This window comes from Eurypyga helias, unplaced genomic scaffold, assembly GCF_000690775.1.
Source record: "Eurypyga helias isolate BGI_N326 unplaced genomic scaffold, ASM69077v1 scaffold5046, whole genome shotgun sequence".
In the NCBI taxonomy this organism is placed as follows: Eukaryota; Metazoa; Chordata; class Aves; order Eurypygiformes; family Eurypygidae; genus Eurypyga; species Eurypyga helias.
In genome coordinates this window covers 13,137-33,684 of record NW_010255897.1, presented here as the reverse complement: position 1 = coordinate 33,684, position 20,548 = coordinate 13,137, and the positions used below count along the sequence as shown (strand labels likewise).

Sequence of the window (20,548 nt, the reverse complement as noted above, 5' to 3'; positions counted from 1 at the left end):
AACAAGCACTTCTAGCCTCATTTGGGTTTTTGGGGGGTTTTTTGGTTTTGGGTTTTTTTGTTGGTGTTTTTTTTTTTTTTCCCCCAAAGACCAGATAGGGGAAGATTATATCCTCTTGCTCATTTGAACTACTTTCTGAAAGGCATTCAGAGCCATATCTCTTCATTTAATAATCAAAATCGGATTTTGCATCCCTCACTCAAGTAAAACCTACCCTCAATCCACTGTAATTAAGGAAATAGAAAACATAATTCTTATGTTTTTCCTTGACATAACCATCTCTATCAATATTGATTTCACAGTCATCACTTACTTTTACTATAAACTGAATTCCTGGGTTTGAATATATATGCAACAACTATGAGAACTTCTGTATGAACAAATAGCTGTCCTCTCAAGCAAGATTTTTGTCCAGATCAGTCTTTATTTTGACATTCAAATTACATTAAATGTTAAATCCTCATGTGGCCCCTCATGCAAGTAGACTTTTACATACCTGTCTTCAATAGTTGCTAAAAAGGCCTGATGCCTTCCACAGGTTTGATTTGCTTGAGAAAATGATACAAATGTATTTCCAATGAAGTAACAATAAAAACCGTGTCTTTTCCAATCCTGGCAAAATAAACATTAAGTGATCACTTATGCTGCACCATTTCTAAACTTCTTTTAAAAAAAGTCTCCTATGGGAGACTTTCTCTACGAGCATGCACTCAGTTCTCTAGGCAAGGATAACATCCATAAGCATTAGGATGTCTTTATCTTCTCAAACAGTTGAATTACCCAGGTAATTCTTTACAAAGACTAGGAATAAACATCGAAGACATCCTCTGCATCTGTGTAAAGCAGACTTGGGAGAAAATGCTATTTTTTCATAGAAGACAAAAGCCCAGTAATATTTCCTATGATATGAGAAATTATAGTAGGTTTTTTGGAATTACTGAATGTTATGTTACCAAAAGGCAAGCATTAACAAACAAACAAAAGCTCTGCTGGCAGTTGAGAAAGAGCACAATGGATTAATTTTGTCCAGTCACACATAAAAATTCTTCAAAGTAGAAAGCACTGCCAGAGACCACAGCAAAGCCTTGAGAATAGTATGTAGACAAGCACACCCTTCCTGCTGTGATTAATTTTGAAGAAAATTGTAGGCGGAGCTGAAGCGCAACTGCTAGTACAGGCATATTCCTTAGGAAGGCTTGAATGCCAGAGAAGGGAAAATGGCCTGCTGCAGGGACTACAGGCTTGAGTTTTGGTTTAAGTTATGGAAGAAGAAAGGGAGCATCAAAAGTCAAATGACATTCAGAGCCTAGATTTATTCATATGTATCACCTATCCCTATTCAGATCAGACAGCTTTTTCTTCACTTACTCTCTGGCAGCCCATATCAATAGTTTCTTCTTCTGTAGGAGCTTCTGACATGGGTTTCCTTTTGCAGATGTAGCCAATTTTCTTTTCACAAGAATGGTCTGCCCAAAATCCATCCTGAAGATAACAACAGAACATCACAGTCAACTGGGATTTAGTCTTCAAAAAGGTGCTTTATGTTTTTAAGTATTTAATTTTTTTTTTTTTTTGCTAGCTTTAAAAGAAGCCAAACCTACATCAAAGCTCAGTACTTAATTCCAACCTCAGTTCTACTGGGGCTGATTCACCATTGACTTACACCTTCCTTGATTATTTACTCTTCTGAAAAGTGAACCCTTGGAGGTGACAGCAATACACCATCTTCACAAAGACTACTGATTTTATAAGCATGCAGGAGATGTCACCTCTCCCTGCAGAAATCCATTTGCAACAAGAAAAAGAAAAAGAGGGAAAAAAACCAACCAACCAAACAAAAAAAACCCACACAAAAAAACCCACAAAGACTACATTCCTTAGTTAATACTTATAAAAAACTTTGAAGATGCAAATAGTTCCTTCCCAGAGTTAGAATTAACATCGCAACTCCTCATATGACAGAATCTCAGAAGACACAATGACATTCACTAGGAGCTGTACTGAAAGTAAGGAACTTCACACCATGTTCCCACTATATTTTATATACATTTTGCTCAGTATACAAATTGAGGGAAGCTGGCCAAGGGCAATTGCTGCTCAGGGAATATCTGGGCACCAGTTGGTGGGTGGTGAGTAGCTGTATCACTTGGGTTTTTTCCCCTCGGTTTTGTCTCTCTAATTTTCTTGTTGTTGTTGTTTGTCTTTTCATTACATATTATTATCAGTGGTAGTAGTATCATTATTTTATTTCAATTATTAAACTATACTTATCTTAACTCATGAGTTTTCTTACCTTTTTCCTGCAATTCTCCTCCTCATTCCAATGGGGGAGGGAGCAGGTGAGCAAGCAGCTGTGTGGTGCTCAGTTGCTGACTGGGGTTAAACCACAACACACACAAAAGCCACTTCTACAAAAAGTCTGTATATAACTAAAATGTGTTGTCATCTTTTTAATCTATAACTCTCACAATAGAAATTACTGACTTTTGAATCCAAGGGAAAATTTAGTCTGATGGCAAGCATTCAGCCCTTAAAATTTAGCTTTGAAAGAAGCATTTACCAGTCTGACTTACTACTTGGTGTAGAAAACAAGAGTCTTCCCATCAAAAAGAATGGTAGAAAAACTGCACAGCACAGCATATGACAACAATGTTAAACTGGACAAATAATAGCTTCTTACATATAGTAAATTTGTAACACATTAATTTGCATCACTGTCCAAAAGGTACGGAGTTAAATTAAAATCAAAAGTAAACCCAATGTAATGAAGGAGAGTTCAAATAAAACCACACTTCTGACTCCCAAATTCAATGAAAAATAGACAAAAATTCTAACAGAATGAACAAGCATGTTATAAATACAAGTCCCTTTTGATGGCATGCTGTACTGTTATAATTCATAACTTTCCACTAGCGACCTGAGGGCACCAATAGACATAAATGGCTCCACCATCTTCACTTAGGGCCTCCAGCCACCTGCCTGCCCACAGGCCCTGGGGCTCCACTGAAGCTCAGACCTGGGCCTTCAATCCCTGTGCATGCTGTAACAGAAATACTTGTCTCCAGCTCCAGCAATGTCTGTACCTGGCTATGGGCCTTGTTGATCCAGACCCTGACCTTTTGACTGTCTTCCTATCTTCATCTTGGACTCATCTTGTCACTATGGACTTTTCCAGCAATCCCTGGATTGTGTCTGACCATGGTTATGTTCTCCAGACCTGATCTTGACTCAGCTGCTTGTCTTGACCTTCGACCCACCTCATCATCCTGGACATGGGCCCTGGTCTGTCACCAGCTGCCTATGCCACCTGCCTTGCTCCCTCACTGGGGACACTAGAAAAGGCACTGGCTGGGCAGGCTCTGTCCCTGCAAGCTGGTTCATTGTGCTTGGCTTGTGACTCCTCACCTGTTAGGAAGGAGCTGATCCTCTTGCTCCCTGGCACTTCCTTTCCTTCATTCGCCTTGAAGGCTAATTATCTGCTGCTATGTATATGAGCAGCAGAAAGACCAGACACATAAAGCAAAAGGTATGGAACAATTTTGTAACAGTTCATACTCTCTCAGAACCAAAGAAGTATTTAGTTGGAAGACCTGAAAACATCCTCTATCTCAATCCCTCAAAGTGAGAGAAGTAGTAATTTATTTCAGAAAACCCTGCTGGTTTACAGCTAACCTGTTCTTAACCACACCAAAAAAAAAAAAAAAAAACCCAACAAAAAAACCCACCAACACCCTAAGGAGCTTGTTCTGCTTTTTTACTAAATAAATAATTGGAAGAATTGATTGCAACCTCTGTAACAAGCTGTGTATACTTGAATACTTTTGCTCTTTTTCAGATTTGTCTTTCACAAATCAATACCCCCTTTATTTCTTCAGCCAAAACCTACATCATGTTTTCCGTATTGCTTTTGAGGGCTGAAAGAAGTGAAAAGATGACAGCTTTTCTAAAGCAGCAGAATGGAACAGCAGGCAGCTATTTTTATTTATAGCTACAGCCATAAATATATCTATCTATTGCTGTTGGAATTAACAGGGTCTCTGGGGTTTAGATACAAGTCTCACTTAATATATACTCAGTGCTGGAGGACCTCAAGATCCTTCTGTACTGACAGACACTGTTATGCGTAGGAAGAGAAGGCTTGGTCTATCAGAGGATGAAGTCTTCCTGCTTCACCTTTATCCTAAAGTCTTACAGAATTAACCAGATGTGTCTTTCCTCTAATCTTGCAACAGAAACTGAGCTAGTTGATTCTTTGCTAGAGAAATGCAACAGCTGCTAGAATTCAAAATATCACAAGTTATTTGCTTAGGTTTGCTGAAAAATAGAATCTGGTAGATCTCCACTTTTGATACACAAATAGAGATTTTTAACCTGATTCCAAGTTCCTATACCATTTGGCTTGGCCAGAAAATGCCATCCAGATCCTCAGAGAACCACAAAACAAATTCTGTCCCTTGCTGTTTTTTCTCAAAACTCTTGGTTTGAAGGCAGTCAAGTAGTTCTGATAAAATTCATGGATTTACCAATGCATTTAAGCTGTCCTATATGTTCCAATGACTTAAAAAAAAAAAAAATTGCATCAAGGAACTATGAATATCAAGAGCAATCTTAGTACTTTTTTAAGTACTAGCCAAATTATGACATGCTTGTCAGCCTCTAACCTCCTCTAATACTTCCTGCACCAATACTTCCCTGTACAATACCATAAAACCCCTAAGTTCACACCAACAGATGAAGGTAGCTAAAGAGCACAGGATGGTAGATGAGACAAAACTTCAACTCTGTTCTTTGCAACTCACCACCAACATGCAGCAAGGCCTTGCAAACCTGCCGTACCTTAGCAAGTTCTCCAGCCTCAACCAGTATAAATGTCCTTGGACCAGCTGCCATTTACAACTTCAACTGACTGACCCTGACATTTGAACATTCAGCTTCCTTCCACTGTCTGACCCTACAATGCTGTTAGACAAAGCATCTACTACATCCTCAAGCAGCACTGGCATAGCCGCTGCACAGACAATGGAGAATAAAATTCCTCACATCCTTAAAAATCTGTTTGTTCAATTACCATATGCACCATGGCCTGGTTGCCGTGAAATAAATACACTCTTCTCACCACAGCATGTCCATTAATACAATGGAGAAGAATTTTTAAAAGATTATAATCTTGCCCATGATTCTGACAAGTGCAAAATTCTTCACTAAAGTACACATCAAATTCTAATTTGATAGTAGCCTCTTTCATGGATGCTACTGCAGTTTTGCTCTCCCAAGGATGCTGTCCTAGTTCTCTTATTCATTCCTTCCCGGAACTGATGATGTGGTCCCTTTTCCTTCTACTGCTGCACCTGCTAATTCCTCTATGTCCCCTACATCTTCTTCCCGCTGCACTCAATCTCAATTGCTGAACTTGGGAGTTTGTGAACCAGAATGATGGAGACACATGAACCAGCTGCATACATACATGCCACTGTTGCTGTTGATGATTGCACCTAAGTGAAGCAAGCTATAAAACTAGGCCTACTGGGGCTTGAGTATGGGCTTGCCCTATGAGGCAAGCTCTGTGTAGTGTTCAGGCCAACTGGAAAAAAAATGTTTACTACTACTCTTCAATTTAAGTGTACTCACCAAAAGCACAACCCTTAGGTCTTAATTATGCAAAAGAAGAAAATGCTTTTGTTATGGGTACATACTTTTTTCCCTCCTGATAAAATAAGTAAACCCTGAAGGAGATGGTAAGTTCAATATTTTTAATTACCATGAAGAGGAAAAATACCATTTTGCAGCATCACACACAGACTGACTTTTATACCATATATTATCTCAGTTCCTGTAGTACTGTAGGTCGTCAATCACTGACATTCCAAAAAGCAGCCTTTTCAAAGCAGCCTTTTAATTGTAGATATACAGTCACTCAGTAAAGGCTTCCAAATGACTAATGCCATTGTTAAGTTCTTTTCTCACAGCTCTTCATGTGCAGTGCAGATACAAGCATAACATCTAATGTACCTAGACCTGAGCTTTGTAACTTTGCCTAGAAAAAGAAAATGAAGGCTTTATTTTCTTCAAAGGATAGTATTTCCCTCTAACATCATTAGTAATTGGTCGTGGAATTTTTTAAGGTAGGTGTATATCCCATATTCCATCAAAGCAGAAAAATTTCAAACATAAACAGAACATCTTCGTAGCTTCCTGAAGAAAAGCATTTACATATTCATGTGCTTCAGAGTGTAATAAAAGTTTCTTTAAAAAAGCCCACATGTACAAACTGAAATTCAGAAATATGCATCATGGGGGGCTGTTGCCTTCAAGGACAATCACCACCTGCCTGTTTCTCAGGGAAGACGACAAAAACAACTTTCTGGCAAGCCTGAACAGGGATCCTTCCTCAAAAAAGTAACACCTGTAAGACTCTAAAATAGGCTTCTCCAAACAGTAATATCCCCTACTTTTGTAGTCTTGCATAGAAAAAAACACAAATTATAAATGAAATGCTAAAATAAGCAAGTCAATAACTACATGACTTTACCTTTCCCTTCATAACAACACAGTCCTCTTGCCTGTTGCTTGCATGAGTAGGTTCTCCACGAAGCCACTTGGTGTAGGTGACAGGTGTCCCATCGCTCCATTCAAAATACATCTGAACCTTCAGGTCATTTAACCCAATCCACAGCTCATCAGCTGGCTCTAAAACATACAGTTAACAGGGTTGATAACAGCCCTTTTATAGGATGTGAACTTTTAGCTTCATGGAACAGAAAATGATTTATTCTCAGGAAGTTTAAAAGGCAGTCACAGGATATTACGGTTCCCTGTTTCATAAAGAGGACTGACCATTTCTCATATTTTTTTTTAGGAAAGGTCACTCAGTGTAGTGGCAACATAATAAGATTGTTAAACTTTGCATAAAACAGACAAAACACTCTCTTTGCTGAATTATGTTGAAACACCACTAGGTTCATTCTCTTTTTTTCCAGCTCAAATCTCTTGTAGCAAGACATGAATAAACACCTAAATAAAATGCTACCTCCCCTTTTCCTCCTCCTTTTAGTATAGTGAAGAAAGAAGTGCTCTCTTTTCTAATGCTCAGACACCCAGTGTTATCTTTTACAGTTGAAAAACAGAGTACTTGTGATTTTCTCATCACATGTGTTCCTACATTTTATTTCATTTCAGAGCAAAATGAAATTCATTAGTTGTTTGACTTTTTTCAATTTACAGTTAATAGAGTTAGCTGTTGCCTTTTTGCTTGAAGGAAGAGCAGGACTGATCTTTCACTTTCTTAGAAATAAACTGAAGCTATTTCTTAGAGGTTTCTTTGTCTGTGTTTAAAATCCTCCACTCTAACACATTGGTGATAGAATATTCATAGCTAGTTTTGTTCTGAATAAATTATTTGAGTAAAGAGGATTAAAAATTTGGGCATTTATAATCAGTCTGAACTCTATCATCATCAAAGGTCATTTCTCTCTAGAACTGACTTTATGACTTTGGTCAGTGCAAATGGCATTTTAAAAATCATTACTGAACTGTTTATTTACAGTCTCTCATCCAGCCGATGCTAAAGGCAGCAGGTGTTTTCTTTTGTTCACAGCACTCGGACTCAGATCACACTGAACAACTACACACACAGTCCTCTCCCTAGACAGCAGTCTTTCAAAGTGGAGTATGAACTACTTGGTTGCTAGAACTTACTCACTACAAGTATTTTTCATGAATCATAATCATTTTTAACAATTTTTCCACCACTTATGACCTTGCATTTCTACAACCCATCTACAGCACTGAAAGGTTTTTCCTGTTTGGTTTGTTATCATAATTCTTGCCGCCTTCTCTAAGTCTTCCTCTAACATCCTCTATCCAGACTAACCAGAGTCAAAATGACAATGAAATTACCCATGGAAATTAAAAATGGGACTATGAGCTGATGACCCCATCAGCTGCAGGACTGGGTCTCTCAATGGAACTGGAACTGTCTCTTTTCTGTTGCTGCTGCTAGCAACAGAAGATTCTATAAAACAGTTAAAAGTGATTGTCCCCAAGGCAATCCTTTCTGATTAACACATTTCAGATGGAGGTTTTTCCTACGTACGCCCACAACTTAAAACTCTCCTGTGACATTTCTCCCATGTGCTAGTTACAGGAACATGGAGGCTTCCCATTTTAACCATCCAAGCAGGTGCAAAAATCACCCTCCCAACAAGTCACTTTAGTGGAGCCAACTATCCTTTCTCTTTCCCACCTTTGCCCCTCCCATCTTTATTATACCTAAGTATCATCAGCCCTCAGCTCATCCATACTGTCCTTACCAACTCTCCCCAAGAAAGAAAGGCTCAGATTCACAGGACATCAGGATCCATTTTCAAATAGGCACCTTGAGCTCTTCTGGACTCTCTTCATATTCCTAAGTCCCTCAACATTTTATCTCAGTACCCTCCTTTAAATTCTCCTGTGCTACCAAAATTGAAACCCGTTCCAATTCCACCTGCCACTCATGCCCTCATTCCCTCCTTAGCTACTGCCATCCATGCTCTCTAATTTCTTGTTTGTTCAGTTATCAGTGTCATCTAAATAAGCCATGTAAATCGGAAATGGCCAAGAGCCATTTCTGTGAAGCCTCTTACTACACAACATTTTCTCCTCTGAAGAAGAAATGCTGTCATAGTTTTGCCACTGTCTCTAAAGCAGAGTAACTAAATACCAAGATTTTTTTTTTCCCCAGACACTTGTAAATAAGTTGTTTCCCACTCTCTCAGACGTGCACTGGGCCACATCTGTGCCATATCACATGCTGGACTTCTGTGTAAACGTCCAGAATACACTTCTTTATTCTTCTTTGTGTTCCTCTCTAAAGTTCTCCTTTGTGGGTGATGCCAACAAAAGCTCGGCTACTATGACAATCCTCATCTCATTGTAGCCCTTCTTTCTCTGCTTTATCACGGGACTGTGAATTGTTTGGCACTAAGATAGACTTTCGTTCTTCTTGTACAGCACTTATTGCAGCAAAATTCTGATGTAAACAAGATTTTCTAGGGTCTGCAATACATGGTGTTCTCAGCTCAGTGGTGAATGAGGGTAATCTGAAACTGTCATGAACTGCCTTAAAAGGCTTCTTTAGTTGTTTCAATTTTACTCCTCTGAAAAGAATGCTTTCAAAATAGTCTGTTGCAGTGAATGTGCCATATGTGAGAAGCCTGGTTTTCTTCAGGACTATTTGCCTTTCAGACACATTCACTTTTACAGAAAGAGTACAGGGCAGTCTGTTCAGTAAAAATCTTCGGAGAAGGCATTAAACTATGAAATAATCTACTTTTAAGCAGTAAGGTGAAAATAAAACTAATTTCCTTTAGAGCTTAACTTCTTTCAAATGTCCTAATGTCTCATCAAGAGGTCCCACCTTTCTTAATAATCTCTCTTGTAAGAATAAGTTTCATGTTGTTCATGAAAGAACAACAGATGATTCTTTCAGGAACATAAGGAGAAACACAAGTTGCCACGGAGATGGCTACGATACAAAACTAGACCATATCAGCTGTTTTATGATTGCCACTCCAAGACTGCTGTTACACTGCAGCTCAAAGCAGCTTCCTGCATTTTCAGTGAAGCATAAACAAACTTACACTTACCTGGCACTAAAAGCACACATCAAAAGAAGCATACCTAGGTGTGAACATTCTCCTCCCATCTAAAAGCAGTAACTGACCCTACATGCAAAATCAGGTTCATGGAAAGCAACAGCAACCACAAAATTGCCTCAAAGCCAGCTGGTTGCATCTTCCCTAATGAACACACAGAATCTGTAGCCTAACTTGACTTGCAACAACTCCAATGTGTGCTCAGAAACCAAGCACCTAAGTACCATATTTAATTTGGGGCACATCTGAATCCACATACTGGGACAGACAGCTTCCTTTTTCAGAAGAAAAACAAGCAGCGTGACTTGAAAAATAAGGACATGGCAGTGCTGGTAATAGGACCCAGATCTTCCCAAGCTGCATTTGACCAACAGAACTTGCTTCCCCTCATCTATCTTTGCAGACAAATAGTAAAAATTCTTCCAGCTCCTGAGAAGGTCAAAAATTGTTTTAATCTGTATAAAAGTAGGTAGAAGCAAACCCTAAGAAATAGGATTTTAGGGTTGATGCAATTCACAACATTAACCACAGCTTTTCTGCAAGGGTAGAGTCTGGTTTTCATGTTCCTGTTGCATTTTTTTTATCCAAAGATTTTTTTAAAATTTAAAATTTAACTCCTTCTGCACCCTGTTATCAGGACAATTTTTTTTTTTAAATCAGTCTCCTCCTTTTATTAATAGGTAAGACATATTCAAAATTCTTTATTTGCTTAGCGTGTGTGTATATATATATACACACACAAGTTATTGTAAAAAAATACTCACGGTATCCAAGCTGAGAAATAACAAAGCTGTACTCTTCAACATTATGGATGCTCGCCAGATCCCCATCTTCTTTCCTGCAAGATGTTAAGGCATCTTTCCATATTTTGGGGTCCCTGTGAATTATGTAACAGTAACCAGCATATGACATCCATTGATCAGGACATCTAATAGGCACATTAGTCTCTGAAAAGAAAAATTATCATGAAGAGTTTCAGAATTCTATTCTTAACTAAAGACTTAAAAATCACATAAGGAAAGGTTTAACCAACAAATTAATCACACATTTTCTTCATGAAGAACAGCAAAGCTGAAAAATATGCACAGGGATAATAATCTGCATGCACGATTAGAAGTTGAAACTTCTAGATTTTTTTTCAAGGACAATACATTTACAAACAAGTGCTTGCATCTTGTGAAAAGAAAAAAAAAAGTTACCATAAAACAGAGTTTTGAATTTTATATGTGTACATACATACATACTGAAAGGTAAGGTTTGCCAAGCTGTGCTTTATTGTTCTTCTACACCCATGTCACCATTTGTATTCCTCCTCCATGCTGTACAGCTATATGTTAAGAACCTTGGCTTACAAAATACATTATGTAATAAAATATATATATTTACAAGGGTAATTTTTTCCCCCCAAACCTTAGGCATTTTATGGATTTGCCCCATTTGCTACACTAGCAAAGAAAAAAATAACTGGTTCTACAGGATCACGAGAGAACCCAAATAAGAATACTGCTTTTAGGAATCCTTTTTAAAAGCTTCATTGAGAAAATTATACTCTCAAAGTAAACGATTTATGCTTAAAATTTGCTTTTAAAAGTTCAACAGAACAGCACCAGAGTACTGCCAACAACCACACTGTTGTTCAGCAAACAATTCAGCCTTGGGAGGAGTGCCACCCAAATATGTAATAAAGAGAACATTGCTGTTGTAGAAACAAATCATGATTCTTGCAGCACTTCAATCAGCAGATGGGTTTAGCAAACACCAATATATAGAGTAGAACAAGGACAGCAGGTTTGCAGAAATGCTGTTGGGAAAAACAAAAAAACTTGTGTATGTCAGGGAAGGAGAAGCAACGTGTTTGTATGCAACAGTGGGGTATATTCCATAGGAATATTTAAGTAGGCACCCAAAGTCATGACCAGTCAGGCCCAGGTTCAAGGACATACCCCGTTTCAACTGGAATATGCTGATTAGTAGATGTTTAGTGTCACAACACAGATTTCTAGCACAGCTATAAACAATGTTTGCTCTTTGCAGACCTGCCTCAAAAAAGCGTTAGCATCTTCTCACAAAGTTTAAGTAAAACTGAACTTTGCAACTCCAGGACAGTGTTTGGTCAGAGCCCTGTCAATCTTGCTACAGAAGAAGAACTGGAATAGAGAGCAGGGGAACCCCAGAAAAAGCAAGCTGAATGTATATGGTGGTGTTGGGAGAAATGAAAGGGCAGAGGCAGCAAATCCTGTTGTAGAGGTGAGTCTGAGGCTTCAGACAGCTGCCTGTGTGTGGTCTCAGCTCTGAGCATATACAGTTTACAGTGCTTTGCTGTAACAGTCAGAGAATTGCTCTGCAAAAAAAAGGCATATATGCAACTCCAACTCAGTGCACCCTTCTGCAAACAGTAAACACTGAACAGAACAGACATCAGCAGTTCAGACATGGCTACAAAGACAGTCACAAAGGTATTTATTCCCCAGGGAGTCCGCCAGAGTCTCTTTTTCAGACTAAAGGAGACTGTGAACACTAAAGCAGCTATGGCAGGATGGGAGAATCTTTTGCTTGTAAATTCAGCAACACCAGGGAATTTGTTGCAGGCTGCAAAACAAGAAAAGCAGTTGACAGTCTAGTTTCTTTGGTGCAAGTTTTATTGAATGACATGGCTGGGGATTTCTTAGTAAAAGTTTTCAGTTCTTCATTTCCACTACTCAGCAAAAATGAACTCTGTGCTTCCCTATTCTCCTTTTAATGAAAATACATGACAACACAAAGCCATACAACCTATTTTCTCATCTGAAAGGAAACAAGGCTAGAACAGGCTGCCCAGGGAAGCGGTAGAGTGACCATCCCTGGACGTATTTAAGAGACGAGTTGATGTAGTGCTGAAGGTCATGGCTTAGGGTAGACATGGCAGTGCCAAGTTGACAGTTGGACTCAATGATCTTAAAGATCTTTTCCAACCAAAACAATTCCATGATTCCATGGTTCTGTAAGTACTACTCCCTGAAACAAATTTGACTTAAGCATAAGAAGCAATGTAAATTACAACAAATAAGTTGTAACAAAGGAAATCACATTAATGCGTAGAAAATGTTAGCCCAAGTATCAAGATGACAAATTTACTGTGGAATAGATCAGGAAACAGAAATTATGTTTCTAGGTGTAAAGCAGGTACTCCTCAAATAGAAAGAAAACACTTTTTAAACTGTAAGCTTGGCTTCCTGAAGATCTCAGAGTGACTGACTTTGGTGTCTAAAAGGGCTAGCTGAAGTCTGTATCATGATTTGGGCATTCAGATTTCTCTCACACCCATCCTCAGTGGTCTGATAAGAGAGCACTCACACAGCAGTCACAACAGTGACAAAAAGAGCATTTATTTCCTCTAATTGAATAATTTACGAAACACTTGAAACAATATTTCAAGATCACTCCACCTGGTTGGATTGGGATGAAATCTATTTGGCAGTCACTTGGTGGAGGTAGACAGACAGACAGCCTTTTCTCAGAAAATTAAGTTAAAAAATAACCAGGTTTTGCAGGTGGAATTAACAGGTTCCTATTAATCGGCTTTGCTGTACTGCAGGGCAAATGCTGTGAAGCCCTAAGATTCTACATCACTTAGATACATGCAGTGATGTGGGCCCCTGCTGGAAAAAAACACTTCTGCTACAAAAAAACACCTGCACAGCTGTTGGCTTCGTGCAAATCTTTCTCGGCAACAAAAATAAATATTCTGTAAAGATTTTTCTCTACTCTGTTTTGGAGACAAGCACGATTATATTCTGTTATAATACGTTCTTCTGTCCCACAGTCCTCCCACACTGCATGGTTAGACCCAACTGTAACTTCTAGAGTTAAAATTTCAAAGGACTGTATTTAATGTTAAGTGCATGTATGAATTTGTGATTAATTTATTTCTTGACTTGGGAAGCCTAGTCAGGAAAACATCATCTGTCATGAGTTTTCCTTCACATTGTTCAGAGCTGAGGGCACTTAACACCTTGCATGATCGCATGCTTATTCCTTTTATGACTTCCCCTCAAGGGACATTTGGGAAAATATTTTATTAAATGAATGACTGCCAATGTCCATTTAATCTGTCACCATGTTTACTCAGCAATTTCTGTACAATTGAAAACTTCTGCCTCATTTCTGTTCTTCCTCCAAATTACTGGTAAATTGGGTGGGGCAAGGGGGCTGGGTGGAGAATCAAAAGCCTAATGCATAAGTAAGACATGGCCATTAGAGCCCCCAAAACTGAATTTAAATCTAAATAACACAGCAGCCAGTATTACACTGATAGTGTATTTATAGGCATCAATGCTTAAGAACTGATGTATGAAACCTCAGAAGCTAAGCAGTAGCCAATTAAACAATCTAAGACAACCTATACTTATTAAACTATCTGGTTATCAGCTGTATACAAATACTAACAGAACTTCACATCTGAATTTAGGAAATAATTTAAAGATGCACAGAAATGATTCTCAGCTAAGAAAAAAAACAGGGTTAATTTTGATACTGAAGAATTAATTTCTTTAATGTAAGTATTAAATATTGATTTCAATATTTAATTAACAAGGCAATAATATTCATTTGGGTTTTTTTTTCTCTTAGCTATAAAGCAAAACAAATCAGGCAGAAGACTCTGACCGAAGAGTTTTTGACTGCACTGCTTAAATATTGGTAAAAGCAGGAAAAACATAGACTACAGTGTTTTTTAAGCCAAATGTCAAAACACTGAGTTTCCAAAACATCTGGTTTGCTGATAATGAATGTTAATAAATGGACTGGAAATCCAGTAATGGTTTAACTTTCTGCTTCTAAAACCTATACAAAATAATGTCAGTGGATTTAGGAGATACCTGTATTTCCTGGAAAGAGAAAGAAACTTGGAAAGAACAGAAAGAAGGAGTGATGAAATGAAAGAATAACTTACAAGGTTTTTATAGTACACAGAGAAATAATAAGGAAATAGGTCTAAATAATGCTATGAAAACTTATCCTTATTTTGTCTTTCCTAAGCACATTAGGCAAGTGCCAGAATTACATAGACAATTACATCGTTATTTCATCATTATATAGAGATATATAAAAGTTATTTAATTCTCTCTAAAGAACTTTTAAAATTTGCTCTAGTCCACTACTAGCTTGCACTGGCAAATTTACTCCTTTTTACTCCAGTAGTAAAAATGACAGCAAAAAGTAATAGATTAGTTTCACTGAGTATATGGGGCTTTAGATAACCACCTTCTTTTTAAAAAAGATTATTTCTCTTTTTGTTTTATGAAAAAATCTTGACAGTTCTGCTTGGTTTTGGATCCACCATTTCCGCGATTTAGAACTCAAAGCTATTGAAGAAAGATTACTACACAGGAAGTAGGGACCCCAGAACAAGAAGGAAATACACACTGTTCACTTGTACATGGAATCTTGGTCAAGCCACAGTGTGCAGAGACCTGTGCTTGATTTTACCATTTGCAATAACAAATACCTAGTAGAATTAAAGATAAAAACCACTGGTCATTAATGATTTGTTGTGGGTTTATTACCAAACCTACCTGTAGTAATGATGAATGATTCTAAAGTCGCATTTCCTCGTTTACAAATATAGCCAAGTTTCTGACTGCATTCATGATTCTCCCACTTAGCACCTTTCCCAGGATTTAATGCTGCACAGATTTTTCCAGGTTCTGGAGATGGATGTCCTTAAAAGAAAAAAAACCAAACAAAACCAAACCACCTCCACAACAACAACAAAAATAAGCGCATCATGGTTACCTTCCCAATTGCTCTCACACTCTAATCTGTTCCATGCTTTCGTTGTAAAATACACTCTCATACAGACAACCGTGATTCTCCACAGTCCATTAGAACAAACGGGGTGGTTCATTCCCTTAAGAGAGATTTTTTCACAGCAACCACAAATTGAGATATTTATCCAGTTCATGATTTAACAGCCACTTCGAAGTCTTGATGGAAGGTATTACAATGCACCTATTTATTTAGTTTGGGTTTTTTTCTTCTCTAAACAAAGAATGTCTAACTCCAGAGCACAATTTTTAGGTGAAAAAAATGTTCAGCAATCTAGTCAGATTCTGTTCTTTGTATAACAGTAAAGACAAAAAAAATAGTAAGTAATTATTTTGCTAATGTGAACTTCTTGTCCACTTGTCAAAACACTATGACAGTAGCAGGATATTTGGATATTTTCAGTTGAAGATTAGCATTAGCACTAACAGAAACATCTAGAAGAAAAATAGAACCTGCAGAACAGAACAAATTTCTGCAATAAACCAGATGAACTTCTTAAGATCTGGTCAATATGTGATTAAACTTCACATGGATCTTCTTCCATTTATCAACACATACCACTGGACTACATAAAAGCATTAGTACTGCTCAGCAATAAACGCAGCAAAACAAAATTTTTTTAGTGTGCAAGACTGTCCACTGAAAAAATTCTTATATCATTATGATTTCATTACCCTAGATTACAGTCAGCCTTATATTTGCAGTCATGTTATATCTTTTCCAATAGGAGAAAAAGATATGCTCACTTCAAAAGTACAAATTTAAATTGTTTTAATATGCAGAAGAAGTTCAACTGCTGGCAGTTAGCTCTCACAGATACCTAACCAACATAATTTCAGTTTAAATGTTGATAGCTTGGTTCCCATGTTTTTTTTGTAATTTATTTAGGGCTAGTGAGATGATAGAATATGAAGCTTACACAAATTCTTTTAAAATATGATAGTGGAGGAACAACTAGCTCTTGAACATCCAGGACAACGGGGATGAGACAGCAGTAGGCTGACCAAAGTAAAGTCATGAAGGACATAGCACAAATATAATTGCATGGACTTATGAGGATTAGCTTTGAATGAAATTAAGGAACATGAGTTAAAGATAAATGGAGCCCACTTTGGTTACAGCAAACCCACTTAATTCTTTACAGGACAACTAAGAGTTGTCTGCAGTTTTAACAACCATGAACGGCTCCCCTTGCTGCTTTGGCTCCATCTCACAATCAGTTTTCCCCCACTCTCCATTACATGTAGGTCGTCAGTGCATTTGGATGACAGACCTATAAATACCTTCACAGCAACTTGCCATTCAGCCCATCTGTTTGGCTTTTGTGCTTGCTCCATTGGAGAGCTATTTATAAAGTAGTTCAACTCACTCTTCAAAGCTTACCTACTCAAGAAGTTTGTCCACCTAAAATGTAGTTTTGGCCTCATCTACACAAGAAAGCCACTGGGTGATACAACAGAGCGTGCATTTACAGTTACTGCAGATTAAATACGTGACATGCTTAATGAAGAGAAAGAAGAGTATTGACAATGCAAAACTTCAGACATCTACTTTAAATTAGTCTCCAAAGGCTTCCTGAATAGCCCATGCAAGGGAACAAGGGTCCTGTGAAAAGACACCTTAACAAAGGCGCTCTGAATAGTAAACCAGAAAAGCATCCCTACTTCACCATGTAAACAGATGGCATAGATTTTTAATAGGTTTTTAATAATGGTGCCAGAGTTCAACATTGCAACTTACAGGTGTAAAGTAGCTGGGTTTTCTTCAAAGTAGTCTTGCCTAGCATATTCAGTTTGATACGTGTTACTGCCACTAACCTATTACGTAGATTAATCTCAAATGAAATGAAAATCTAATCTTTAAGCAAATGACTAGAAAAAATTGGAACATTTTAAAAACAACAAAAAAGTGCACTGACCAGTCTAATCTCACAAATGAAGACACCTGTAGCATCAGATTAATTCTGTATTCATATAGAAATAAAGTAAATTAAGAAGATACACAAATGAAGTGTAAATAGATTACTTCTAAAACTTTCCTCTGGATTTTGACAGGCCTGAGGGACAAGATGCCATCCAGAGGGACGTGGATAAGCTTGAGATGTGGGTCCATGAGAAGCTCATGTGGTTCAACAAGGCCAAGTGCAAGGCCTTGCACCTGGGTAAGGGTAGCCCCCAGTATCAGTACAGGCTGGGGGATTAAGGGATTGAGAGCAGCCCTGCGTACGACTTGGGGTTACTGGTAGATAAGAAGCTGGACATGAGTTGACAGTGTGCACTCGCAACCCAGAAAGACAACTATATCCTGGGCTGTGCCAAAAAAGCATGACCAGCAGGCCAAGGGGGATGATTCTGCCCCTCTGCTCTGGTGAGAGCTCACCTGGAGTACAGTGTCCAGCTATGGGGCCCTCAGCACAGAAAAATTTTTGCAATGAAAGTGGTGAAACACTGGCACAGGTTGCCCAGTGAGGTGGTAGATGCCCAATCCCTGGAAACATTCCTGGCCAGGCTGGACAGGGCTCTGAGCAACCTGATGTAGATGAAGATGTCCCTGCTCACTGCAGAGGTTTGGACTAGATGACCTTTAAAGGTCCCTTCAAACACAAACTATTCTACGATTCTATGATTTTGAGGCTAACATTCACATTGTAAATAATAAATTAAGCCAAGTGTGTATCCCTAGCATAAGGGTCATTACTCACAGTCAGAATCTTTCAACATAAAAACAAGCTAAATAATTGCAGAAGAATAGAGTACTAGAAAGAAGTATGTTACACAATGACCAAATTGTTGCCTTTTTAACTGAGTAGCAACATATTTAACCTTACCTGGAACCCAATTTAAATATCGAAAAGGAGCTCCACCAACCCATTGCCATCCACTATTGAAATTCAAACTGTTAAGACCAAACCAGAGAGCAGAACTCAGACTGCCAGTCAAACCTAGGTAACAGAGACAAAGAGAGGTATTGGCAGTGCACAGCAAGAACAAACATTTTCTCAAAACTTGAAAGCTGAATCGTAGATAAAGCATCTGCTTCTCCTTTTCCGTGGCACAAGTTTTACCAATTTTTAACCTTTTCATTAAGGTGGCTATGCTAAATGTCGTCTTACATGGGTCACTTTAGTTTTAGAGTTTTCACATTTTTAGGTGTGGAGAATTTTATTACAGTAGAAAACACAACGGCATTTCTGCATGGTCTTTGTAAACCAGTGATCATAAATATGAAACAATTTTTTTTTTCCTCAAAATTATAAAATATTAAATTGGTAAAGTTTCACAAAAGGCCACAAAAACAAAAATCAGTTTTCTAAAATAAAATGTGAATAGTTTCTTATTGTGTGTTTTCTCTTTCAGTAAAATTACCAAGTGTGTGTTTCAAATTTACAAAATATTGTAAAGTAAAATTACTGTTTATCAAGCTACATTAAAATGTGATCATTCCAAACACCATCTTTTTAACAGTGCATCCTGAACATTTTTCAGCCTCATGTGATTTCACTTTTTTGACAATGATAAGACAGGCTTCCAAAACCATTTCCATCTTACTGCTCTAGTTCTGAAAAGCACCTAGAAACACCATGCTTGAAGTCTCTAGCATTATTTATAGCCATTATTATTTAATTGTCTACCTTTGCCTTTCTTCGAATACTTGGAAGCCCAGCTGGATGACTGCTGATTGTTTTTAATTAAACATATTTCCACATAGCTCACAAAAAATCATTGTGCAATAGATATTATTTATTTCTGTTTCTACCGACAGCATCATGCCACTATGTAATTTTGCTCTGTATATTTTCGTTGTCCTTGGCACCATGATTATGGGCAGCACTTGAAGCATGGCAAGATTAAAACATGGGGTAGTTAAGCACTGAAAGGGACTGGAATGTCATACCAGAGCCTCATTTGGGACCAACAAATTAATGGGTTCCAGTACTTCTTCTATATGAAGAAGTTGTGGGTGAGACAATCACGAACTGAGCATGACAGGAAATCCTGGTACGGCCAGGGTATCTGTAGCATGAAAAACTGATTTTAACATGCATTTGGAAGCTGTATCTACTCGTTTGCAACTCAAACTACTTACTAATAACTCAATACTTCATGCTCATGCCAGACTGCTCCCATGAGCATTAATTCTAACAGTAATTTCATCACAATAAAAGAAGACTCATGTTTTGACCAAATCCTTAAATTGAAAAGTTTCCACAGAACAGACTGTTCATAGCATTAAAAAAATCATTTATCATTCCTCTAAATTGGAGAAATATGGATTTGATGGATGGACTATCAGATGGATAAGGAATTGGCTGGATGTCTGCATCCGAAGAGTTACAGTCAATGGCTCAACGTCCAAATGGAAACCATAAAGAAGTGGTGTCCCTCCGGGGTCTGTATGGGGACCAAGACTATTAAATATCTTCATCAGTGACAGAGACAGTGGAATCGAGTGCACGCTCAGCAGGTTTGCAGTTAATGCCAAGCTGACTGGTGCTGTTGATTCACTTAAGAGAAGGGATGCCATCCAGAGGCAGGCTCAGGGAGTGGGCCCATGGGAAGCTCATGAGGTTCAACAAGGCCAAGTGCAAGGCCTTGCACCTGGGTAAGGACAACCCCTGGTATCAATACAGGCTGGGGGATTGAGAGACTGGAAGCAGTCCCACAGAGAAGGACCTGGGGGTACTGGTGGATGAAAAGCTGGACATGAGCCAGCAGTGTGCGCTGGCAGCCCAAAAAGCCAACCGTATCCTGAGCTGTATCCAGGGAAGCGTGGCCAGCAGGTTGAGGGAGGGGATTCTCCTCCACTACTCTGCTCTCCTGAGACCCCACCTGCAGTACCTGCATCCAGCTCTTGGGTTCCCAGTACAAAAAAGACATGGATCTGTTAGAGCAGTTCCAGAGAAGGGCCACAAAAATTCATCAGAGGGGTGGAAAAACCCTCCTGTGAAGACAGATTTGGGATTGTTCAGCCTGGAGAAGACTCTGGGGACACCTTATCACAACCTTTCAATATATAAAGGGAGGTTATAAGAAAGATGGAGAGAGACTTTTTACCAGGGCCCACAGTGACAGGACAAGGAGCAATGGCTTTAAAATGAAAGAGCGTAG

The 20,548-nt window shown here is 38.4% G+C and overlaps 1 protein-coding gene across 1 annotated transcript in view; it reads right to left on the bottom strand.

Annotated features, from left to right (window-relative positions):
* The window catches only part of MRC1 (mannose receptor, C type 1), a 59,299-nt gene that overhangs the window by 26,220 nt on the left and 12,531 nt on the right, over positions 1–20,548 (bottom strand). The window contains exons 5-10 of the mRNA XM_010153456.1: positions 18,268–18,381; positions 15,188–15,334; positions 10,400–10,582; positions 6,530–6,687; positions 1,369–1,482; positions 497–612 (exon numbers count right to left, since the gene is read on the bottom strand). Of these exons, the coding sequence (XP_010151758.1) occupies positions 497–612; positions 1,369–1,482; positions 6,530–6,687; positions 10,400–10,582; positions 15,188–15,334; positions 18,268–18,381 (832 nt within the window). The remainder of the gene's footprint in view (positions 1–496; positions 613–1,368; positions 1,483–6,529; positions 6,688–10,399; positions 10,583–15,187; positions 15,335–18,267; positions 18,382–20,548) is intronic.